We start from the raw sequence: 27,862 nt of genomic DNA, 5'->3' as shown, positions 1-27,862 counted from the left end.
CATAATGAGGTTATACGATCATGACAGCAATGGTGACTATTATTGCGAAGTTTACTTACCTGAGAAATTTCTGAGTGTATTGAATCTTCAAACACTTGAGGATTTCAACAAACAAAAACTCTATCTGAAGTGTGTACAACGAGAAGGTAAATCGCCTCTTGTTCTTCTAGAAGAAGAAAGGAATATATAAAAAAATAAAAAAAAAAAAAAACCCATTCCCATCATTGATTGTGCAATAGGCCTAATGTTGATTAATACTTTGTATTGAATAACTGAGTGACATTCAATTAGAGTTTTCTCAATATGGGGATAGCACATTAAAAAAAGCGCCGCCATTCCTTTTACAGCATAGTGTGGGAAAAATAACAATTCTCATGAAATGTAATTTTTTTCATTCTTCCTGTGGTGGTGGAAAAAAGGAACATATTGTTGTGCAATAGGCCTAATGTTGATTAACACTTTGTAATGAATAACTATAGTAGTATGTAGAATAGCACGATCTATTCTACAACCTATTATAGCAACATTCAATTAGAGTTTTCTCAATATGGGGAAAGCACATTAAAAAAAGCGCCACCATTCCTTTTACAGCATAGTGTGGGGAAAATAACATCTCATACGAACAAATATGAAATGTAATTTTTTTCATTCTTCCTGTGGTGGAGGAAAAAAGGAACATATTGTTGTGCAATAGGCCTAATGTTGATTAACACTTTGTAATGAATAACTATAGTAGTATGTAGATTAGTCCGATCTATTCTACATCCTATTATAGCAACATTCAATTAGAGTTTTCTCAATATGGGGAAAACACATTAAAAAAAGCGCCACCATTCCTTTTACAGCATAGTGTGGGGAAAATGACATCTCATACGTGAACAAATATGAAATGTAATAGTGTGGTTTGAGAGTTTAGCGCTAGTAGTGTAGTTTGAGAGATTTTAAAGATTTTAAATGTGGGGATATTTTTAATATGCAAATTAAGCAGGTGTTAACTGGGGCAGCAGATGTCAGTTAACACCTGCTAAAACAAAGATGGCCGCCGCCGCCGCTGGGGAACCGTTGGGGACACCTGCTTCCTATTGGTGGGGGCACTAGGGAAGGGGGACGCCATTTTGAACACACCCATGCTGGGTAGGGGAGATGGACACCTGCTACAATGGCCTCTTCCTATTGGTTGGGGTGGTGGGGGCACGACGCCATTTTGAACACGCCCCTTGCTTCCTATTGGCTGGGGGCGGGGACAAAATGGCCGACTGGGGCTGGGGGGGTGGACCAAAATGGTTGACTAGGGCTGGGGGGGTGGAGGGGGAATGGCTGACTAGGGCTGGGGGGGTGGAGGGGGCGTGGCCACGCCCCTTCATTCCTATTGGCTGGGGGCGGGGCCAAAATGGCCGACTGGGGCTGGGGGGGTGGAGGGGGAGGCCACACCCCTCGATTTCTATTGGTTAGGCAGCTCTCTCAAAACTCCACTACTGACCAACTTTCTTACTCGCACATTCATACTCTTTTACCGTGCACATTGTCTAGAAACAAGCACAAGATAAATAAATATTCTAAGTAAATAATTAGCCGAGACAACAAAGGTGTTGCACCCTTTAGTCTGCTAGCGCTACGAGGTCGCGGATTTGAATCCCGCCGGTAGGAATGGACGTGTTTGATCATCTCATCAAATCACCCTCGCACTTTCCATTACCTGAGCATTAGCAAACATTTCATGTGAGCATCATCCGCAATAAAAAGAAATAAATGTAATATTTACAAGATGTGGTAGCATTCCAGTCAAAGAAAGGCTACAGAGGTAAATGTTTGGAAGACTATTTTTGACCCCTCAGTTCTGTTTAGGGTAGTAAGGAGGTGAACATATCAAACGTCCCCACCACTACCCCCTGTGCTAAGGTGGTGGGGGTGATTCAAAGGTACCATTTTTTGGTTTCTCGCCTATAACTCGAAAACTATGTATCTTACGGACATAACTATTATATACAAAATTGAAGCTTACATAATTCCCTACAATATTTATCCTCCAACTTTTTCTATATCTTCTCTAGTTTTCGAGATATCCGCTCTTAAAGGTGTGACATTTTTGAAAAAACACGTTTGCCTCCATTTTTTTCAATTTTTGCTCATATAACTTTTTAAAAATCGATGGGATAAATCCATGCTGATTATGAGCTTGTAGAGCATTGAATTCTCTTCAATTTGGTGTACAATTTAACACTTTTACGAATTCCCCTACACAGCTCTAGTGTTGATTGTGGAATCTCCATTTTTGCAACAATAGACCAATTGACAAAGGAATTAAGAGGGAATGTTTTGAACACAATTTTTGACTTTGCAGCTTTGTTAAGACAAGTTAGGAGAAGAACATATCAAATGTCCCCATTCCTAACTCATGTGCTAAGGGGATGAGGGTGGTTTAAAAGTTGCATTTTTCAGCGTTTTGCTTCCACGCTCATATCTTGAGAACAATACGTTCAACTGACATAACTAACCATTCAAAATGAAGCTTAATAAAATCTCTACACTTTTGTTCAGTGGAATTTTGTGATATTCCCAACAATTCCTGAGATATTCGCTCTTGAAGGTGTGTAATTGTTAAAATTACAGGTTTTTATCCAATGTTTTGCTCTTTCAGGGCTTATCAATCTCCAACAATGCATCGTAAAACTGATGCTTATCGTAGGTTTGTAGAGCATTAAATTCTCTTTGAAATCATGTATTATTTCACTATTCCAAGTTTTCCTTTCATTGTTATAGTTTCTTCAATCTAGGGGGTGGAATTTTCTTTGCTGCAACAATTGATCGTTTGACAATGACATTGGAAGGGGTATCTGTGACACAATTTTTGACTTTGCAGTTCAATTTGGACTAGTTAGCAGGTGAACATAGCAAAAGTGCGCATCTTTATCCCCTCTGTTGAAGGTATTGAACCGCTGAGTTGACACTTGTTGCAGCAATGAAAATTTCACCCCCTACATTGAAGCTGCTATAACAATGAAAAGAAAACTTGGAATAGTGAATAATACATCATTTCAAAGAGAATTTAATGCTCTACAAACCTACGATAAGCATCAGTTTTTACGATGCATTTCTGGAGAGTTATAACCCCTGAAAGAGCAAAACATTGGATAAAACCTGTCATTTTAACAATTATTGCACACCTTCAAGAGCGAATAAACAAAAATCTCGGGAACTGTTGGGAATATCACAAAATTCCACTGAACAAAAGTGTAGAGAGTTTAAGCTTTATTTTTGAATGGTTAGTTATGTCAGTTGAACGCATTGTTCTCAAGATATGAGCGTGGGAGCAAAACGCTGGAAAATGCAATTTTTAAACATTATTACCTTAGCACATGAGTTAGGAGTGAGGTCATTTGATATGTTCTTCTCCTAGCTAGTCTTAACAAAACTGCAAAGTCAAAAATTGTGTTTAAAACATTCCCTCCAAATTCCTTCATCAAATCAAATTAAATATATTTATTTCCCAGAATGTTACATACGAAAATGAGAGTTACAATACAATAAGATAATAAAGGAAACCCCCTACAAGACTACAGATCTGTGTGTAGGAGGGAGTTCATTATGACATAAATATGATGAGATCTCTCAACTTATCTGCCTTAACCTATAATACATTATACAAAAAATATATCCTAATTATTTTCAAATGGAAAACAAACATAATAATCACTACATAGAGTTCTTGAAGACGCTGCATTGACTGCGAACCGCGGGCCCGGCAGTCCCCAGTCACAACAAGCATAAAAGAAAGGAGTACAAAAGATTTCAATAACTATTTAATAGAATAGAAAAAATAAAAACAAATTTTGCAAGGAATGAAAAAGATGCGTGTTTGTATCTATGAATGGTGATTGGGCTTGTATTGGATTGGGTAGGTAACCGCACGTAACGGGATCGAAGCAGTTGCTCAGCCGCCTCCCAGCCCATATGGTACAACCATCAGTTGGTCTATTGTTGCAAAAATGGAGATTCCACAATCAACGCTAGAGCTGTGTAGGGAAGTTTGTAAACGTTTAAAATTATACATCAAATTGAAGAGAATTCAATGCTCTATAAGCTCATTATCATCATGGATTTTTCCCATCGATGTTTAAGAAGTTATATGAGCACAAATTGGAGGCAAACGTGTTTTTTCAAAAAAGTCACATCTTCAAGAGCGGATATCTCGAAAACTAGAGAAGATATAGAAAAAGTTAAAAGATAAATATTGTAAGAAATTATGTAAGCTTCAATTTTGTATATAATAGTTATGTCCGTAAGATACATAGTTTTCGAGTTATAGGCAAGAAACCAAAAAATAGTACCTTTGAACCACCCCCACCACCTTAGCACAGGGGGTAGGGATGGGGACTTTTGATATGTTTACCTCCTTACTACCCTGAACAGAACTGCGGGGTCAAAAATAGTCTTCCAAACATTTCCCTCTATACCTTTTTTTGAGCATTCATTACCTAGACTATATTAAATGCCACAATTTTTTAAAGAGACAGTTTTAGTTTTAATAATGTTGATTATCTTCCAGTTATTGATTTGATTTAGATTTGGTTGTATGAATATATGAAATGAAATAGAAAAGGGAATTTTGGTCTTAAAGGCGAAAATTAAACTGCCAAGTTTTTTACCTTACCACAAGAAAATTAGTTATTAGTCAATTATAGGAAAAGACCAGGGTTTACAACTATTACCGGGGCTTTCTAATTGACTCAATATTGTCAAAATATAAAAAAAATTATTGTCAAATCAAAATATAAAATATTGGGTATCTAGCAAATATTGCATAAAGTTTGAGGTGTGACTAACCTAACATAGTATTTCTTAATCAATTTAAGAGCATAATAGTTGTTTTTCAATCGTTTTAAAAATAATATGTTTCACTTTGGAAAGGTTTTTTATTTTTCCAATTAAATACTAACATTTATTATTTACATTTATAACATTTATCTATTTTTTATTTTGTGAAAAACTTTATATTTACCACAATCTGGTAGGCTACTAGAGAATTGAAGAAATGTTTTTTTCTGCAAATTATGTTTCAACACAGGTTAGTAAATACGATAGCTCATGTTTACAATTTACTTCACTGATCTAAATAATGAGATCTAAATATAACACATGTTAAGTCCCATTGAGATACAGAATGATAAGATACAGACTTGCTTTCAAGGTTGGTAGATAAAAGTTTTAACGTTCATCAGGTGTTCAGACATTTTTATGGTCAATATTCTATTTGGCGTGACGTCACACTTTTACCGGTTAAATTTAATACCTACTATTACTTCAGGCAATACCTACTATTACTTCAGGCCCCACAACTGATCTCTAATAAACTATGACGTCATCACATGTAGATCCATGATCTACTGGCGGTAAGCAAGCGAAATAAGAGCGCTGATGTTTGTTATCACATCTGATAATAATATGGTAATCAACAAAATTTGAATTACAAATTCAATTTTCACGGTCTTCCATTTCAATGAATATGGTTTGTTTATCATTCCTCTAATATTCGTTTGTGTAAAGTAGTAATGAATTTGGGGTTTTAAATCATGGGATACTGTTGTGGGCTGCACTTTAGTATATGGGCCGCGGAATCTAGCATTGAGACCTACATAGATCGATAGAGGAGATTAATACGAGATCAACCATGTATAACATTGTTGTCGATTTCCAAGGATTAGCTGAATAAACATGGCGGAAAGTTCAAAATTTTATATCAATTTTCATTTTTAATAATTTTTTTATGGCTACAATATGTTTAAAACTAGTGCAATCTTATGTAAAATTTGACGAGGAATCCAATGAAACTAGGTTCGTAACTTCAGTAGTTTTTGAGATATTGCAAAAAATGTACAAAAAAGTGCAATTTTTTGGTTTAAAAGAGGTGAACCTGTTTGCATGGTGATTGATAGGTATTTTAAACTATTGGATTTAGTAGAATGATAAATTCTAAAGAAAAAATGTCCAGTCACTTGATTGCCTAAACTCAAAATTGTTCGAGATATTTGGGCAAATAAAAATATTGCAACTCCATTTATTGCTACCTAGGGAGAACTTAGGTTAGAAAAAGCTTAGATTGGGGAAAGCTTAGGTTGGGAGGAGCTTGGATCAGGAAAATATTAGGATAGGGGAATCTGAGGTTAGGAAAAGCCTAGGTTAGGGGAAGCTAGGGTCAGGAAAAGCTTAGGTTAGGGAAATCTTAGTTTAGGAAAGCTTATATTAGGAAAAGCTTAGATAAGGTAAAGCTGTGGTTAGGAAAAGCTCAGGTTGGAAAAAAGCTAAGGTTGGGAAAAGCTTAGGTTAGGGAAAGATAGGTTAGGAAAACTTGCATTAGAAAGAGCTCAACTTAGGAAAAGCTTAGGTTAGGAAAAAGCTTAGGTTAGGAAAAGCTTAGATTATGAAAAGCTAAGGTTAGGGAAAGCATAGGTTAGGAAAAAGCTAAGGTTAGGAAAAGCTTAGGTTAGGGGAAGCTGGGTCTGGGGAAAGCTTGGGTTAGGAAAAGTTTGGATTAGAAAAAGCTTAAGTTAGGAGAAGCTTAGGTTAGGGTAAGCCCTGGGTCTAAGAAAAGCTTAGGTTGAGGAAAGCTTGGGTTAGGAAAACGTAGATAAGAAAAAGCTTAGGTTAGGAAAAAGATGAGGATGGGAAAAGCTTGGGTTAGGAGAAGCTTGGGTTAGGTAAAGCTTAGGCTAGGGGAAGCTGGGTTTGGGAAAAGCTTAGGTTGGGGAAAGCTTGGATTAGGAAAAGCTCAGATTGAAAAAAGTTTAGGTTAGGAAAAGCTTAGGTTAGAGAAAGCTGGGTCTGGAATGAACTTAGGTTAGGAAAAGCTTAGGTTAGGTAAAGCTTAGATTAGTAAAAGCTTAGGTTAGGAAAAGCTTAGGTTCGGAGAAGCTGGGACTGAGGAAAGCTTAGGTTGGGGGAGCTTGGGTTAGTAAAACTTGGATTAGAAAAAGCTTAGGTTAGGAAAAGCTTAGAATAGAAAAAAGCTTAGGTTAGGAAAAGCTTAGGTTAGGAAAAGCTTAGGTTAGGAAAAGCTTAGATTAGGAAAAGCTTAGATTAGAAAAAATCTAAGGTTAGAAAAAGCTAAGATTGGGAAAAGCTTAGGTTAGGAAAAACTTAGGTTAGGGGAAGCTACGTTTGAGAAAAGCTTAGGTTAGGGGAAGCTTAGGTTAGGAAAAGCTTAGATTAGGAAAATTGAAGGTTAGGAAAAAAAGTATGAAAACTTAGGAAAAAATATGCAAACATATTGAACTCTTCTAAAGCTAAAATACTACATTTTCTTGTATTTTCTCAAATATCTTAATAATCTATAAAATTTTCTAACCTCAAATCTATTTTAATGAATTCCCTGCAAAAATCCCAATGAGATTTAGCCAATTCAGTCACTAAAAGTAGTAAAAAAAAATTAAATATGAGAATTAAAGAGTATTGAGTGTGCAATTTTTTTTATTTTCCCAAATATCTCGAACAATTTAGAGTTTAGGCAATTAGGAGACTGGACATTTTTTCTTTAGAATTTATCATTTTACTAAATCCGATAGTTTAAAATACCTATTAATCATCATTAAAACAAGTTAACCTTTTTTAAAGCAAAAAATTTGCATTTTTCTGCACATTTTTTGCAATATCTCAATAACTACTGAAGTTATGAACCTGAAATTAGTTTCATTGGATTCCTCGTAAAATTTTACATAAGATTGCACTAGTTTTAAACATATTTTAGCCACAAAAAAATTATTAAAAATGAAAATTGATATACAAATTTTGAACTTTCCGCCATGTTTTTTCAGCTAATCCTTGGAAATCGACAACAATGTTATACATCGTATTGATCTCCTCTATCAATCTATGTAGGTTTCAATGCTGGATTCCGCGGCCCATAAACTAAAGTGCCCCCCTGTTGTGTACCTAATTGTTGCAGGAAATATAACAAGACTCCAAAAGTTTCGGTACGGTATTTTCTTTTTCGAAAGATGAAACTTTGAAACGAAAATGGATACGAGCGAGAAGTAGCAAGAACTCCAATTCTACAAAATTGGTTTACATGAAGTGTAGAAGAACAGTGTAAATAAAGTGTGAGTGGAAAATTTGATTAAAGTGTGAAAGAACAGTGTAAATAAAATGTGAAATAACAGTGTAATTAGAGTGTAAAAGAACAGTGTAAATAAAGTGTGTGAAAGAACTTTTGAAATAATAAATTTAAAAGTTAATGCAAAGTGTTGGAACTGTCCATAACATTCTAATATAAAAGGTTTTACCTAACTGAAAAACATTCTCCTGATGGGTTTCTTTGTACCACAGATTTATTGTGATCAAGTTTGTGGGAGCCTCTTTCGTAAAAAAGAGTTACATCTAATTTGGTTATCTTTGATTTAACTCTCCTTTGATTCTGATACAGGCTATTATTAAGTATTTTTGGTTGAGATGAATTTATCAATAGCTCTATCACTGAATCGAGTAGGCCTATGTCTATCAAGCTGAAAGTATGGATAAATTATTGCATTTGTGGAATAAAGTGTTTTTATTTCAATAAAATTTATATTTAATAAAATACAAATGTATTTAATCTGAAATTTAGATAGTATTCCATCCAATAAAAAATTGATACAGTAACAAAAGTTACATTGATAAGCTAGTATAAACTAATATGATCTAGGAAGAATCAATCTACATGTTATGACGTCATTAATTAGTTGTGGGGCCTGAAGTAATAGTAGGTATTAGTAGATACCTACTATTAGTAATAAAGGTAGTATTAGTAATAGTAGATATTAATAGTAAGTAATACCTACTATTACTTCAGGCCCCACAACTAATTAATGACGTCATAACATGTAGATTGATTCTCCCTAGATCATAGTAGTTTCTACTAGCTTATTGAAGTAACTTTTGTTACTGTATCGATTTTTTATTCGATGGAATACGATCTAGATTTCAGATTAAATACATTTGTAATTCAAGACCTTAAGTTCCAAATTTCAAGTCATTCCGTTTACTGGGAGATGAGATATCGTGTACACAGACGCACTCATACACACACACACACCACACACACACACACACACACACACACACACACACACACACACACACACACACACACACACACCAATACCAAAAAAACACTTTTTCGGAATCAGGGGACCTTGAAACGTATAGAAATTTAGAAATTGGGGTACCTTAATTTTTTTTGGAAAGCAATACTTTCCTTACCTATGGTAATAGGGCAAGGAAAGTAAAAAGAAGCCTCCTTCATACGCCAATATTAGAGTAAAAATCATAGAATTATTCATCATAAATCAGCTGCCTAAAGCGGCGTCCACACTATGCCACGGATGGCTTTTGGCACTGCCAATTTGGCCAAGCCAATACAGTGTGGACGTGACCGTTGGCATGTGTAGCTGTGCCAATGCCGTGCCAACGAAAATCGCTCTAGTGTCGGTCTCCATCAAAGGAAGCCAATGAGAGCCTGTAGTGAGGACGTGCCTACCGTTGGCTTTGCGCGGCACACACATTGTCCAGTTGTGGCTCAGGCAGAGCCTTGTTAAGTCATGGAGTGGAACAACGCGAAAGTGTGTGAACTTAATATTGAGCTTTATCGTGATCGTCCGGTTCTGTGGGACTGTCGTTTGAAGGCGTACAAAGATAGAAATAAGAAACAAGATGCTCTTCAAGAAATTCAGATCTGTACTCCAGATTCAATTCGTCTGCATCATCCAATAACAAATCCTTCATTAACTCACTAGTTCCGTATTTTCTTCTACTTTGAAGGCTTGGACGCACCCAATATCATCGTTTGCGACGTTTACGCACACTGTTTTCGGAAATAATTATAAACGCACCTAAAGCATGCCATAAGCCAACCGTGGCATGGTGTGGGCGCCGCTTAATAGACTATAATACTACCCGTTCAAAAACATCGAACATCTTGAAAATGTATCTTTCCATCAACGTTGTAGACAGTTGCAGCCAGACCTGATAACAGCGCTCACACTCACATTCCGGGACGACACGTCACGGTACGACAGGACAGAAAGCTCTATGTTTATTTAGGACTTTTTCTAGACATTTTAAATTGATAAATTATTTATTAATATTTGAAAAAATATAACAACAGGACAATGTAACTTACTGAGCGCGAGGTCTACTGTTCACAGATCTAATAGTTTAAACTGTTCGATTTTGTTTAAAATAATCAATTATATTTTATTTGTCAAAGGAAAATATTTTTCAATGACTAAATAATAAATTTTCATAATTGAGATTGAATCTATTGTTTATGAATTAATATCAGGGAACCGAGCTTCGCTCTGGAGTGTAAAAAGGTAGACAATTTGTAACGAAAGATTGAGTTTATATTTATTTATAAATTTTTTCAGTCGTACAATTATTTTTACAGTTATATGAGGAGCCACAACAGGCTTATGCCCAAAGCTGAACCTTTTCAAATTTATACTACAGTCCACATCAAAATCTAGGTTAAGCTACTATCACTCATCAAAATAACAAGTTATTCACACTTCAACAAACATACACATCATCAATTACAAACCGATATACTATGAATTCAATTTAGAATGATATACTAGTTTGCTATAATATTTGTTAATATACTATGTATCACTAACAGCATCTAGTTACTATTTTGGACTTTCTGAAGTAAACATGTTTTCTAAAAAAAGAGAAATAAATGAAACTAAATTTCTCTTGCTGAATTTCTCTTCTCGTGAGATCAGCTGGATGATCCCAAACACATGCACTCGTTCACTCTCTTCCATTACGGTATCGACAGACGAAAAAATTTCCAGCTGTTTTTCCAAGGACGTATTTTACTTTTAATGTCCTTTAGCGGGTTATCCAAGGGTTGAGACGTAGTGCAATCGAATCTTCATATCATAAACCTATTTTGTTCCAAATTTCGTGGAAATCGTTAAGGCCGTTTTCGAGATCCGTTGAACATAAATATATAAAATAATGACATAACCATACAAATATAGGGTATATATATATATTGGTAGACGGTATATAGGTAGTATATATATATATATATATATATATATATATGTGTGTGTGTGTAAAAGAATTAACCGGGTACATCCGTTTGTTTTGACTTACTTGAGTCTGACGTTTCGTCGCCATCGCAGACGACATCTTCTGAGGGTGGCGTCGAAATCCACACTGAGTCCTAGGTATTCTTTTGGGGTCGAAGAGCATACCTCCTACCCCCTCCCACCACTTGCTTGGGCTGGCGCTGTTAGGTGAGTGAAATTCCAGGAATGTTGTCTTGTTTTGGTGACAATGGTGCTGTAGCGGGTTTCATTGTACCAGGTACTGGGCGTTTGGTATTCAAAATCAACTTCCATAAGGGAGACACGTTGAGGCTGTCGTCTCTTTTATTTAGAGAGCCTTGCTTTTCGATTTCCAACGCCTCTCTCACAATCCTGACTTGAAAATCTCGAATGCTGGCTATTTGTTTGGAATTCACGAAATTTATTGTATGACCAGTATTTTTCACATGGTTATATAGGGCTGAGGTTGATTGTTGATTTTTATGCTTAATTTATGTTCATCTATTCTAGCAGAGATTCTCCTATTTGTTTGGCCTACATATTGCTTGTCACAGTTCAGGCAGGGGATACTGTAGACTCCTTGGTTTTCTAGCTCCAGTCTAGAAAAAGAAGAATCTTTTGAAAAAACAGTACACCTCCCATACATCAAGGGCACCACAGACAGAATTGGAAGAGTATTAAAAACCCATAAAATCAAACCATTATTCAAACCCCATCTAAACATTTCCCAAATCTTAAAAAAACCCATCAACAGACTGGAGCTAGAAAACCAAGGAGTCTACAGTATCCCCTGCCTCAACTGTGACAAGCAATATGTAGGCCAAACAAATAGGAGAATCTCTGCTAGAATAGATGAACATAAATTAAGCATAAAAAATCAACAATCAACCTCAGCCCTATATAACCATGTGAAAAATACTGGTCATACAATAAATTTCGTGAATTCCAAACAAATAGCCAGCATTCGAGATTTTCAAGTCAGGATTGTGAGTGAGAGAGGCGTTGGAAATCGAAAAGCAAGGCTCTCTAAATAAAAGAGACGACAGCCTCAACGTGTCTCCCTTATGGAAGTTAATTTTGAATACCAAAAGAATACCTAGACCTATACCTTCGACCCCAAAAGAATACCTAGGACTCAGTGTGGATTTCGACGCCACCCTCAGAAGATGTCGTCTGCGATGGCGACGAGACGTCAGACTCAAGTAAGTCAAAACAAACGGATGTACCCGGTTATTTCTTTTACATATAATATATCCATCCGCGAAACACTCAAATGATATATATATATATATATATAAAATAGAAATTGCTCGCTTAATATAATAGGATATTTCTACATTGTTAACTAGTAGTTCTGTGAATAGTAAACCTCGCGCAGTTATAAGCTACAGCCTCATCTTATATTGTTCAACAGAGTAAATCCTGTCTGTATATATATATAATATATATATATATATATATATATATATATATATATATATATATATATTATATATATATATATACAGAAATTGATCGCTTAATATAATAGGATATTTCTACATTGTTAACTAGTAGTTCTGTGAATAGTAAACCTCGCGCAGTTATAAGCTACAGCCTCATCTTATATTGTTCAACAGAGTAAATCCTGTCTGTATGTCGTGTCGGCGTGATATCGGTGTGAAAACGGCTAATGTCTGTTTGGGTTGGTGTATTAAAAATGCCAACATCAAAAGCTAATCTCCTTCAAAACATACTGGCAACAGGTCAGCCCGAGTTGAAGGCAGAGAAAGGTCGAGAGAAATTAATATGTTACTTTCAGTTATCAAATTGCATGCGTCATTGCAAAATTTCAAAAAACCTTATATAAACGTCGACGCGAAATTCAAAAAGGAACATACCTGTCAAATTAAAAAATAAAATAAAGGGTTATAGAACATTTAACAAATGCTCCAGGTTAAATAAGTGTGATGGCATTTGTATATTTGTTAAGGAGGTCATGTTTGAGATTTATTCAATAGATATACAAGAGGCTAACTCGTTAAGTTTGAATGTAGAGATAAGCAATATCAAATTACTGATAATTGCAGTTTATCGCTCCCCTAGTGGTAATGTTGATACATTCCTAGACAGTATTGAGAATAGCCTCCAGTCAATTCAAGATAAGAATAATTGTGTCTTTGTTGGAGATATGAATATTGACTTGAATGCAAATAACAATATAACAAGTGAATATATTCATATACTAAATAAAAATGGTTTTGAATCCTTTATTAATTCTTTCACGAGAGTAACAGAAAATACACAAACTTGTATTGATCATATTTTTCTCAAGACTAATAATAATGATATAAATGAACAATCTTTTGGTAATGTATTAAAAACATCAATTACAGATCACTTTTCGACTACTTTACACATCCATCTATCAAATAATAACAGACAGGCGAAACAAAAAAGTAGCTTTCCTATAATTGACTATGCACTACTGACTAAACGCATCGAAGACGAGGACTGGGGGTTCTTGTACTCTAATGATGACGTCGGTATTGATTCATTGACGGAATTGTTTGTGGAGGGACTTAGGTGTCATATAGAGAATTCTACAAAGATGAAATCTATTCCACATAAAAAACGAGCCTTAAATCCTTGGATTACACCGGGTCTTATCAAGTCAATAAATGTAAGGGATTCAATGAAATTAAAACTAATTAAACAGCCATATAACACTTTATTAAAAAACAAGTTTAAAGATTATAGAAATAAGTTGAATGAATTGATCAATATCACTAAAACAAATTATTATAAAAATAAATTAGAGGAACACAAAAACAATAGTAATAAGTTATGGAATGTTATGATGGAAATTATTGGTAAAAATGCTGACAAAGGAAATAATATAAAAATTGACCCCAATAAATTAAACAATTTTTCGCTAATGTAGGTAGAGAATATGCTAGTAAAATTCCGGCTATGAATGTAGATTGTGATGAAATATACAACGGCCACTTCCCATTAATAAACGAACAGTTTACCCTGAATCCTGTTACGAGTGATGAGATTAAATGTATTATAAAAAAATTGAAGAATTCAGCAAGCCCCGGACTAGACCATATCAATAATATTACAATAAAGAAAATATCTACTTGGATTGCAGAACCTTTATGTTTCATCATTAATAAATGCTTTGAGGCTGGTGAATTCCCGATTTGCTTCAAGACAGCCAGAATTAAACCGCTTTTCAAGTCAGGTAACGTTGATCTTCCGAAGAATTATAGACCCATAAGTTTAATCAGTAATCTAGCAAAAATAATGGAGAAAGCAATCAAAACTAGATTGATGGGTTTTATAAACAATCACAACATAATTCATAAGGATCAATATGGCTTCCAAAGTAACAAAAATACTGAGGATGCTCTGGCCGCCTTTACAAATGAAGTTTCTGAAGCCATGTCTTCCAATAACAACAAATGCCTAGCTATAATGATTGACCTGGCAAAAGCCTATGATACCATACCCCACAATAAATTACTAAAAAAATTGGAGAGGTACGGGATTAGAGGACTCCACCTTGAATTATTTAAGTGATCGGACACAATTAATATCTGATAACAACAGTTACAAATCAAATACTACAAAACTTAACGACTTTGAATTACCACAAGGTACCGTCTTGTCCCCGATTTTATTTTTACTCTATATCAACGACATCTTTAAACTAAATATTGATAGTTCGAAAATAATTTCCTTTGCTGACGATACGGCTGTAATAGTTAAGGACCGCTCATGGTTAGAGACGTACTCGAGAGCAGAAAGAGTAATATCCATGGTTAAACAATGGCTTGATATTAATACATTGAGTATAAATACATCAAAAACTAAATATATTACATTTTCTCCTACAATAGTTGGTCAACCAAATGATGCTATGAATTTAAAAATACATACAAATTGTGATTTTGAGAAATGGAAGGATTGTGCACGCTCTCAACTAAAAAATGAAAAATCTATAAAGTATCTGGGCATCATGGTTGATTGTAACCTTAAGTGGGAGCCTCATATAGAATATATCTGTAAACGCTTAAAATTTATTTCCTTTATCTTTTATAAAGTCCGTAAAATATTAGACATTAAATTACTTAGGGTCCTTTATTTTGCCTATGTTCAATCGGTGCTGCAATATGGGTTGGTGGTATGGGGAGGAGCGTATGATGTTTTCATGAATAAAATTTTTACATCTCAAAAAATGATAATAAAAGCAATTTTTAATAAGCCAAGGGCTTTTTCTAGTAGTGAAACATTTGCCGAATTTAAAGTGATGACAGTCCGTCAAATTTATATAAAGAAACTTCTCTATTATGCATGGATGAGGAAGGATGAATTTACAGTGAATAATAACGTTTCTATGTATAGCCTGAGAGTTACATCTCATAACATTTATAATATCAACTATTCAGATTTGACAATAGTGCGAAGACAATTGGGGTATCTTAGCTCAAAAATAATAAATATCATGCCAAATGCATTGTCAGAATATCTTTCTAATAGGGGCAGACAGAGGATGGAACAGATAAATAAGTGGGTGATACAAAAATTTTTCTTCGACATCAGTCAAATAATATTATAATTACTAGTAATTTATTGTTAACTTCGATTTTTGTAGCTTTGATTATTAGTAAATAAATTTTTATATTGTCTAAACAGCTGATACTCTCACTCAGCGGTCAGGGTTTTGCCCTTGCTGGGTGGTGCCATGTAATTTTAATTTATTTGTAAAATAGCATAATATTATAATCTAGAATATTTCTTTTGTAAGTTTTTTATTTTGTATTTTGTTTTTATGGGCAATAAAAATGTTAAAAAAAAAATTCATGAAAATCTGTTGCCGCGTTTCGCCGTAAATGCGGATCATAGATATACACACATAAATAATATAAACATACAGAGAAATGCAAAAACGTTGACTTGAATCTTAAGCCGGTTACAGAGCGTGACCGACCGTCAGTGCGTACGTCAGTCACGCTTGTCTTTTCCATAGATATATCATGTATCCGTACAGAGCAGGACTGACGGCATGCATGCGCACGGACAGGACCATGCGTTTTATACTGCGTACGAAAACCATCGGTCGAGCTCGTGCGCATCCGTTCCATCGGTCGACTGACGCGCTATTGAAACAAATAGAAGCTTTCAGAGCTGTACTGATCAGTAGCCCGATCGCAACATAACCAATGTGCTGACATCTCTGCCCGACAATCAGCTGATATTGAATTGAATAGCATAATGAATGAATTCAATTAATAGTGTCATATTTGAATTCAGAGTTTTTCCATACATTTCTTCAATCATTTCTAAATTTTTTATTGGAAAAATAATATATTATTAGTATTATCTACATTTGTTTGATCCGTAGCTTAAAGTGACTGCAAGTATTCCCAATGGTGATACAAGTTCAAAATAACTCATCAAAATTTATGATGGACATTCTGAGGTAGTTAAAAAATGTATCTTCACCCCAAGCAATGATGTATATAATGGTACTAAATTCCCTTTGAAATGCTCTTTGGGCGATCATCGGGTGAACTTGATATCTAGGTCTTTTAATCTTTCGTTTACGAAGATAATAAGCTGCAATTAAACAATCTGTAAAGGCGTCCATTTTGTGAGTCAGAAGAACTGATGTATGGTCAGGATGGTGCATACGCACTGACGGTCGGTCGAGCTCTCAATGTGTAAAACTCATTCATCGATGCGTACGGTCAGGATGGTACATACGGGTTTCTCAATAGAAGATAAATTGAGAAAAAAGCAAGATACTAACGTTCAGACAGAGAGCTAGTATCACTATCAATTCAATCATATGATGAACGTCTCTCTATCGCACCAATTCAATCAACTTTTCTGTTTCCACGCTGTCGTTCTTACATTCTCTGTGTTTACTTTCAAAGAACTCCTCCCCACTTGAGTTCTCATTGACCAATGCGGTTTGAACGTCTGATTAATTCTGATATATTTTCATATTTCGTGAAATTAGTTGAATATAGTTAGCTTTACTGCCATTTCTTGTGAATCTGTCTATAAGCCAGCATAACATTTTGTAGATAATATGAAGGAATAAACCTAATCTAATCTTCCAAGTTTTGAAGCACAAATATCACCAGTTGGCGGACCTGACTTTCCATATTCACAATTTGAATACAGAGAACAAATACATCAAACCGTCATGTCTTTAATTATTTCAGAATCGTTTGAAATCATGTATCAATAATACTTAATTTTTAACAAAAGTATAGCATAACAATGAATACAGTTGAGAAACGTCACTGATAAAATATGTTGGACTCAAAATTGGAAAAAAATTGTGAAGTGTAAGCATAACCTATTTTTGGACCATATCTAACTAAATTTGGGAAAGGAACAGTTTTGGGCTTCAAGCCTGTTGTTCCTTTCCCAATCATTCATAGTTGAGAATGATATTGTAACCTATGTATCAATGTATAAATAAATAAATAAATAAATAAATAAATCAATCAATACAATAACAGAAAGTTACAGTCATAAAATAATACACTATTAACATTTCTTCTTCTTCTGGTACCTATCCCTTACCGAATGTTGGCAATCATTCTTGCAAGTATAACTTTGTTGACAGCCGCTCTAAAAAGTTCCGGGGTGGACACTGCAAACCATGTTCTCAAATTCTTCAACCAGGAAATTCGTCTCCTACCAACACCTCTCCTGAACTTTACCCTGTAGTACACATTTTAACAACTGATATTTAGTTCCATTCCTCAAAATGTGTCCCAGATACTCTAATTTTCGTCTCTTGACAGTGTACATTATCTCTGTTTTCTTATTATTGAGTTGTTGAAGAACCCTGTGGTTGGAAATTTTGTCCTTCCATGATATTTTCAGGATTCTTCTATAGGTCTACATCTCGAACGCTTCAAGTTTTTTGTTGTTGATTCAGTCAGGGTCCAAGACTCAACTTCATTCAATAAGATTGAAAATATATAACAACGGAAGAGTCTAATTTTCAGTTCAAGGGTCAAATTATGCGACTTAAATACTTTCGACATGATTTTGAATGCCGCTCTCGCCTTTTAAATCCGAGCCCTCACCTCCTGAGAATGTTTCCACTGCTCATTCAAAACTGTACCGAGGTAAATATAAGTTGGCACTCTTTCCACTACCCTACCATCAATAGTAAAATGCACATAGTCAACTTTTTCTTTACTGATTATCATTGTCTTTGTTTTGTTAATGTGGATTTAATTTTTCTTTTACATGTAATATTGATTTGTAAATGTATGTCAACAATATTCTATTGGTTTTGAAGAGTGGTAAAAGTCAAAACAAAAAAAAAAAAACACTAATTTATCAATTGACGTCCAGTTTAAGCCACCGGATTCGGGCATTCACTCCACACCAAGATTAGACTGTAGCTTGAAGATTGGGGATTTTAGCAGTTAACACATTATAGAGTAGACTTAGTTTAAACGCGGTTAATGCATGAAGGGTCAAGTGATTATTCAAAGGTTTTCAAAGTTATACTCACGGTTCAGCTTTCTGCGCTTTGTAGAGGTCTTTCTGTTTCTGGACATTGGCTTCATTGTGCTTGAGTACTCGACTTTCAGCAACCCATTCGTCCCAGCTGCAAAATCATCAAAATTATTTCACAAGATTCAACTGGAAGTTCGATTACAAATAGCAGGATCAGCAGAGATATTAATCAATAAAAACAGAATTTATAAAAAGAATAACAATACATCGATTCAGCTCAATAAAGACCCCTGGGCTTATAGGAATAAAGCAGGACATTCACTATCCGACTTGTTGGATCCGATGTCGGACCGTGAATGGGGTTGTTGAAAATCTGGTCGCATGTTGGACGTCTATTGGATCGAGTTGGATCAACTGAAGGTCCGACATTCGACTAGTCTTTGTTTTCCATCGACTTGACTGAAGTTGGAGCGTGTAGTATGACTTCTAGTCATACTATGTTAATTTAAGTATGACATAATCATACTATGTCACTTTCATGCATAGTCAATTTAAGCATTCTAGTTGGAATAGTAACCCGGTTACTATTGATTTTCATCAATTCCCAATTCATTTTATTCGATTTCTGTTTTATTCACTCAGTATTCGTTATTCAACATCCAATACCCTTTTATTGAATTATGTTTATTATGAAGTTCAAATTACACAAAAATTTGAAATCTCCATTTAGAGTGACCATTTCCTCTTTTTGCACCTGCTAACCTCTTCTCTGCTTCCTAGTTCATCCATGTCATCCTTTAACCTTTTCTGAAGAAAAAAAATGTCAACAAACTAAATTTAACACGGTTTGGAGTTAGTGGATTGGAAGAGACGTTTACAGAGTTCCTCATTGTGGGGATTCCTTGGCAGAACTATTGACAGCTCGCCTAACCGATGAGGAATGAGAAATTTTGTTTGATAACGAAACCAACGACCCCTTGTATTGAGGACAACGAAACCTTTGATGTCAATACCACCGCAACGGGTTACTAGTTGGAACTTTCCTTTCTAAAAATAGCCAGGGTAATACCCATTTATAAATCAGACCCCAAAGGAATACACTCCAATATTACAGACCTATTTCTTTGTTGGCAATATTATCTAGAATAATCGAAAAGTGTATAAAAATACAACTGACAAAGTATTTAAACGAGAACAATCTCATCTCCAACTCACAGTATGGTTTTCAAAAGTCCAAAAATACATCCGATACTCTTTTCAATAAGTCTAGGACTATCTCAAATAGCATTAAATTAAGAAGAAAAGTGCTGATAACCTTTTTGAACTTGGCAAAAGCCTTTGATACAGTTGACAGGATAATAAAATTCTAATAAAAAACTTGAATCAATGGGGATAAAAAAAACTCTCTCCGATGGTTTAAAAGTTACTTTACTCACAATCGGCAGCAATCAGTATGTATAAATGGTGAAAATAGTGATAAAGAGAATGTTGAGTATGGAGTAGCCCAGGGAAGCACCCTTGGGCCACTGCTATTCCTAATTTATATCAACAATCTGTCAAAATTAGTAGTTAAAAGGTGAGTTGTATCTGTTCGCTGATGACACAGCAGTAGTTTCTACTGGGAGCACTTGGGAGGAGGCTTACATGAATGCTTCAATTGATTTGGCAAAAATAACGAACTGGTTTGACCACAATAGCCTGACAGTGAATGTGGAAAAAACGAAGTTTATGCTAATAGATACCGTACAAGAAATCAAGCTGATCCAGGCTCACTAACACTAACGATGCATTCTTGTAATAGTCCCAGGTCTGATGGATGTAATTATAGTTTCATTGAGCGCATTGATCATTATAAATACCTGGGCGTTGTCTTGGATTCCAAGATGAGTTGGGTACAACATGTCCAGTGTGCTGAGAATAGAAAGCTACTTCACGCATTTTCAGAGCTGTATAATGTTCTGAGTGTGAATCAGTGCAAAGTAGTTTACTTTGCCTATGTCCAATCTATAATACTATAATTATAGAATTCTAGCTTGGGGGGGGGGCTTTCTTCTCCTCAGTTATTGAACCTCTTGCAGTCACCCAAAGATCTATTATAAAAACAATTTTAAAAAGATACTTTAGATACCCAACAATACACCGGCAATTGTTTATCAAATTTCCCGTACTGAATGTTAGACAGCTTTTTATTAAATCTTTGTTGATCCACATCAAAAAATACAGAACGGAACTTCTAGGAGAAATAGTTAACCATATCTACTTAACAGATCCAATTACAACTTTGAGATACCTTAGCTGACTCATGGCTCTGAATTGACAAATCCTTCATACCTGGCCCATATTTTGTACAGAAATGTGCCAGGGGTAATTGGGGAAGCAGAGGCGCTTAGTTTGGTAGTGTTTAGGAAGAGGGTAGCTGTACCAGATTGGTTGGGAAGCATCAGAAGAACTACTCCAATCTTGTTAAGTTCGGTGACCAAAACGTCATCAAAGTTTCCAGAAAAATGATTGGTATTTATTTTATAATTTTATTGATATAACTGGTTTGACTGTTTTGCCTGCCTGGTTGATGTTTCTTTTATTTCTCTCTTCTGAGAATTTCTGAAATCACTGCCACTGCGGTCTTCAATTAAATATTATTTGCTTATTGATTCCATTAATGAACCAATGTATTAAGTATACTTATTGCTACATTAAAATATACATCAGCACAATGGATTATCTATTTTATAATCAAAATATTAATAATAGATCTACCTAATAAGTGCATTCTCTATTATTTACTTCTATGGGCAGATTAAGCTAATGAAATGACGTGGAACTCCCCCCCTACCACAGATGGATAGTCTAGTAGGGGGTTTCCAGAATAATATGTTGTATATTGTAATTCATATTCGTGTATTATGTTTTTTAGGAAAATGAATTGAAATTGAATTGAATTGAATAATACCGCCATGTTGCTAGTGGTCATGTTGGCCCAATGAAGACCAATGACAACCAGCGCCAGAGTGTGGATGGGTGGTTTGCCAGCGCTGGCCTTCATTGGCCTATCAGGCTGGGCCAGCGACTCGGAGAACATGTGGACTAGGCGTTACAAGTTGGACCACCAGTCTACTATAGTTTGTACAAAATAACTTTTGACTTGGTGGAATATGCGGCGCAGAGAAATGGAGGGAGATCAGCCAATTACAATGATAGATATAGTAATAGGTAGAAGCAGCGCAGTTGTCAATTTGTCGATTAGACTCAGTCGACTCAATGCTTTCAGAGAGGATACTTTGTAAGTTAAACATGAGCGCTTGAATACTCACTAGAAATTAAAGAACGCTGGTCGGTTCAGAACGGTAACATCGCCGCCGTTGTATCCCTACCGCTGCATGCCTTCTCTGCTGCGCATCTCCCTCCAAAGTAATTTTTACAGAGTTTAGTCATATAGTGAATTGTATATTTGTATAGTGAATGCTCAAGAAAAATAATAAGAAGAAGACGAAGAGAAACAGGAATAGAAAGTGGAAGAATGAAAACTTAGAAACATACCTTTTATTCCAACCTGAATAATGTATCAGGTATTCGGGTGTACTATTCACAGAATCATATCTGGATTGCAGACATTTGGCCACATAGATTAGAGGTCCGTGAAAACAGAGCACCCTTTCACCTAAAACAGACAATAGAAAATGAGATTAACTTGCAACTCTATAACTGAAGGCCTATAAAGTTGGATTCCCACACAACAGTGACAGTGAGGATATAATTCCCATCTCTATACAGGGTGGGTGAAAAGTCCGAGAATGGCTTAATATCTCATACACAAAGGTAATTTGACGGTGGGTGTGATTGGGGATCGTATTGATTAATAATGTGAATAACTTCTAAACGGTTTGAGATATTGATGTGCGGTTTTCACCATTAATTTTCTCTTGAAATTCCGTATCGAAATCATGGGTTGCATGACCACCTTCCTATTTGAAAAAATGAGGTTGCATTCAAAATGGTGGATCCAAGATGGCGGATCAGATTTTTAAAGACATAGTAAAGTAGTATTTCTACTGACGTAGAACGGGAATATTATCATGATTCAAGATCATGTTGTGATAATATGATTCAGCATCTAAACTTACCAGCTGTAATAAACACGTCACTCTGTGATAAAATTGTCTACTGGTATTAAAATGGTAGTTTTAAGCACATAGTAAGTCCGTATTGAGATGTAAATAAAAATATTGATTGTCAGATAAATTTCATGTTTCAATATAAAGTCAAGTGTGACATGAGATACATTGACTTTTTGGCGGTACGAAGTTCGCCGGGTAAGCTAGTATAGACATAAGAAAGGGGGTGCTTTTTTTAGATTATAAAATTCTGAATGAAATGAGATCATTCGGAACTCTTTATCTCCAATGAATACTGAGTTATGATTTTTCAAAAAAGAGTAAAATTTGAAGAAAAATCAATTTTGATGAATTTTAGTTTTTGATCAACAATATCTTCCGACTGTTAACATTGAGATGTACAATTAAAAATCCCTCTAGGCATATTTTTGTGCTCTACAATCTAAGACCAGGCAGAGCGATCTATCTCATATAGAGATCCAGGAACACTTGAAAACAATGCTCCTTTTATTGAAAAACACCCAATTTTTAGCTTCAACCATCATCACCAACTACATTGTCATTGCATTAATATTTCGCACAATGATACAAGTTCATTATATTACGTTCTATGAGAATCACCCGTTAGATGCACTTCATTTCAGTATTTCCTAGTGGAAAGGCGCGCATAAGGACACCTCAAGGATCAAAATTTCAAACACTTATAACTTTCGACACTCGGATCTCATCGTACACTTCATTCTTCTCGGCTCGTCAAGGTGGTTCAAAATCATGTGACTTATGATGCACTCTTATCTAGCACAAGGAAATTTTGCATGAAAAAATTGGTACTGAACTCCTCTCAAGAATTCAAATCATTTATTAAAATCAACTTAATGAAAAGAATTCAATCAGAACTACAATATAAATTGCAAGCACTAATGTATATAGAGTGACTGGACTATAATGGGATTATTCATTCTCACTGATTAAGAATTGTCCAATCAGAACTTGAAGGAATTATATTTTCACTGTTCACTGTCACTGCAATTGATAACTCATGCAACATGAGCTATTTCTCTTGACTTTTCACTGCTTTCAATAAACATCTCACAAAATATTAGTGACATTTTGAGCGAGTTCTCGAGCCCGGGGCTCACATAATTTGTATTTTATGTTATTTGTAAGTCGAAAATGAATTAAATATTTAAAGGGAGGATGAACATGCGCTAGCTACAATGTGCGGTCGCAAATTCAATTCAATTATTCATGAATCCATGACCAGCCGTTATACTGGAGAGATTTCGTCAAAAAGATTAAAAACACAAACGCTTCAGTTTCCGCATGAGAAACGTCGCCCTGGCCAGTCGGTTGCACAGCATGCCAATATGTCGCTCCCATGAGTGGGGTACATCACAAAACCTAGGAGTTGGACCTTCACCTCACCACGAGCCTGCAGACACACCAAGTTCTGTGTTTTCCCCTCATTCAAACACAGTTTATTTGATTTAAACCACTAGCCAGCCTCTTCTAAAAGTAGATTTGACTGGGCAACTTAAGTTTGGGTGTCCTCACACTGGGCCAGTAGGGTGGTGTCATCAGCTAATTGTGCCTGAGATTTGGCTCCATTAATATTGTCACATGTCTGCGATCCAAAAAGTACCTAAATCTCCAAAGTTCTCAAGACAACTCCACATAAACCAAGATTTGCAACAGTCAGCATTCCTTTTCAATAAATAACATCAATAATTTTAATTTAAAAAATGCTGTCAGCAAATAATTATAAATAACATCAACGCATCTCGTTCAACCAATTTATCACATTTAGAGAATATATTTACAATCATTTGTTTGTACATGCATTATTTGACAATTCTCAACTATATGGTTTATCTTTTGAATAAATAAGAGAAATATAATTATTATCATTTTTAATGATAATTTATTATGCATAAGCATTAAGCAAATCTGATGGCATCCTCAGCTCACTAGGTGTTTTTCAAGGCCCTTTACTGCATTACTTTTCCCCATCAACAATTTATAATACAAAATGCAAAGGTTTTCTTGGTTCACCAATTTATTTAATATTATTTATTCAAATAGAAAAATCATAAACTCAAGTTATAAGATTTGATTGTGCAGTGCAGGTACTGGTTTCTGACGTGAATTGGGATTTTCTTTGCAGCATGACATCAACAGATTCAACATTTTCTACAGAAAATTGTTAGAGATCTATGACCAATCATGCCCAGCAGTGTCCTTCACGCCAGTTATTTAGCATGAGTCAACAGGAAAAAGAAAGCCAGTCACCAGAATGATTGGTATACTCCTGAGTTGAGGAGGGTCAAACTGCTTGTTACCGTGCTGTATGCTTCCTAGAGAAAATTCATCGATGCAGGTAGTGGAATACAGGAGCTACCTTAGAGCCAACAAGATCTACAAAGAAGAGATTGACAGGTCAAAAAGAAAGTCTAATAGCAGTTACAGTGAGAGATCTGACAATCCTACAAAGGCAGCGTGGAATCTCATCAATTACTCTTGAAAGTCCAAACCACAATTAAGGTGTAAAAAGAGTCCTGATGGGGTCAATGAGGCATTTCTGAAGTCTGTGGCTGAGATAGTGGAGGTGATTCCGGCTTCAACTATTGATCCAGTTTCCCTGGTACCTGAGACTCCTCATGAAATTGATCAATTTTGTTTGTTGAGTGAGGGTGAGCTGCTCAATATCATCATGAACTTCAAGACAACCTACAGTCAGGACTTCTATGGCCTATCCACATACATCCTGAAAAGCGTGGCAGATATACTGGCTGGCCCACTTCTACTGCTAGTGAATGCATGTCTGTCTGAGGGTGTTTTTCCTGACTGTCTCAAAGAGTCTAAAACGGTGCCAGTTTTCAAGAAGGGCTGTCCTGATGATATTGGAAATTTTCGTCCAGTCTCCATTGTGCCGACACTTGGGAAGACCATTGGGACTGCTATGTTGAGAGAGATGACCAAGTTCCTCGAATGCAATAATCTGCTTGGAGACATGCAGCACGGATTCAGAAGGGGGAGGTCGACCTCATCTGCTGTGATTAGTCTTGTGGAGAGGATTAACAATGCTTTTGAAGAACAGGGATCAATTGACCTTGTTCTATGTGACTTATCAAAGGCATTCGACTGTGTCTCCCATGAAGTCCAGCTCAGGAAGTTGAAAAAGTATGGTTTTCAGGGCAGAGCATGAAGTATGGTTGCTGATTACCTTGGTAACAGACAGCAGGTCGTATCAATCATGAGCACTACTTCAGATACAGCAGGAGTACCACATGGAGTGCCCGAGGGCTCAGTGCTTGGACCACTGTTATTCCTGATCATGATAAATGACCTGCATCTGCGGAACTCCAGCCTGCTTTTTGCGGATGATACCACCATCTTGGGACAGGGCAAGGGGCCAGAGGAAGCTGAGCTGAAGGCTCACGAGCTTTATGAAGAGGCAAAGAGTTGGTTTTGCACAAATAAGCTCATTTGCATAAATGAGAGGACTTCTGAGTTCCCATAGACTGCTGATGCTGTTTCATGCTGTGTTCAGCTGTCATATCCAGTATAGAATACTTGTGTGGGGTCATTCAGCTCATGCTAAGGACATTCTCCTGCTTCAAAAAAAGGCACTTCGTGTGATGACTTATAGCAAGCATAATGCTCACTGCCAACCCATAATTCAACGTCTGGGCATCCATACTGTGTATGGACTTTACATATTAGCATCACTCTTGCACGTCAAAAAAAAAAAACAGTCTATGTTTTCAAGAAGAGAGGAAGTGCACACCTACAATACTCGGGGGAGGACCAACTTTGAGGTTCCACGTCGTCGACTATCTAAGGTTAGGGATTGTTCTCCAGCGCTGGCAATCAAGATGCCACATTCAGTGAAGGGGCGCTCACATACCGCGTTCAAGAACATTCTATCAAGGTGGCTCATTGGGAGGAGCTTTTATTGTTTAGAGGATTTTTTCAATGATGACTATGCTGGTCTGTGATGCCGCCATCTATGTGTAAAATTCAGTTTTAATTTTTGACACGATCTACCCGGGGAAGCCTGGTCTCGATCACGATATTGGATAATTGGGTACGGTAACGAAAGTAGCTGACATTATATGTTGTTTAGTTTAAAAATAGTTTTACAAAATAAGACACGTTTTACAGTCTTTATAAAATACCTAACAATGTTGATCAAAATAATGGATTAATACAGTACCTTCTTGAAAATGGTAGGCTGGCTGGTCGTTTTCCTCTTTCTTAGTAGACATTTTTGCACTAAATCAACAAGTTAACAGTTTCTATGGGAAAATAACATGAATTAAATTAATTTTGATCATAATAGTTAAGATAATTACAACACTAAAATATTCTGAAGTTGTTGACAAACAAAGAAAATACAGACAACTCCCAATGTTGGTGTTGACTTGAGTTTCAAGGTTAAGTCGATAATCATCAACCTGAATCTATCGACACTCGACAGCTATCGACATTATATCAAGCGCATAACCAATACCACAGAGAAAAATCTGGTGTGGTACACTCACACAACTTTCCTTGCTCATATTTGAAACTACGATCAGACTTCTGTTGTTTTCAAAGTACTTTTTCTTTGTGTGAATTGTGAAATTCGATGATTTTTTTAGTCGTCATTTTTTTAAAGTCGTCAAAACAGCTGTTCTACAGATGAAATATCTCGACTATGTGTTCTTTTTATGAACTGCGCTACCTACCTACCTCATGCATGAGAAGGAGGTTACTAAGTCCATTTCCCAAGGATGGGGTGGACCCCCCATTGGTTTCCCAGAAAGGAGACTCATGCCAGTTGATAGAGCTGATAAATAACTATACAGGGTATGAATTTGAAAAAAATGGGTCAAGTTATTAATCGTGAAAAACATGGTTTTTTAGTCATTATCCGCCATTTTTCTCAAGAATATTACGGAGCTCCTGAAATTTTCCCAGAAATGAGACTTATGCCAGTTGATAGGGCTTATAAATAGCTATCCATGGTATAAATTTGAAGGAAATCGTTGGAGCCGTTTTTGAGAAAACCGTGAAAAACATGGATTTTCAGTCATTATCCGCCATTTTTCTCAAGAATATTACGGAGCTCCTGAAATTTTCCCAGAGATGAGACTCATGTCAGTTGATAGGGCTTATAAATAGCTATCCATGGTATAA

The 27,862-nt window shown here is 35.8% G+C and overlaps 1 protein-coding gene across 1 annotated transcript in view; it reads right to left on the bottom strand.

The window, feature by feature from the left end:
- Positions 1-27,131, bottom strand: part of LOC111050923 (mortality factor 4-like protein 1) — a 50,618-nt gene extending 23,487 nt beyond the window's left edge. The window contains exons 1-3 of the mRNA XM_022337307.2: positions 26,898-27,131; positions 22,107-22,227; positions 18,625-18,720 (exon numbers count right to left, since the gene is read on the bottom strand). Of these exons, the coding sequence (XP_022192999.2) occupies positions 18,625-18,720; positions 22,107-22,227; positions 26,898-26,949 (269 nt within the window). The 5' untranslated portion in view covers positions 26,950-27,131. The remainder of the gene's footprint in view (positions 1-18,624; positions 18,721-22,106; positions 22,228-26,897) is intronic.
- Between the last annotated feature and the right edge of the window lie 731 nt (positions 27,132-27,862).

The sequence above is a fragment of the Nilaparvata lugens genome, chromosome 9 (assembly GCF_014356525.2).
Source record: "Nilaparvata lugens isolate BPH chromosome 9, ASM1435652v1, whole genome shotgun sequence".
Taxonomy (NCBI): Eukaryota; Metazoa; Arthropoda; class Insecta; order Hemiptera; family Delphacidae; genus Nilaparvata; species Nilaparvata lugens.
This window is presented reverse-complemented; position numbering and strand designations above follow the sequence as displayed.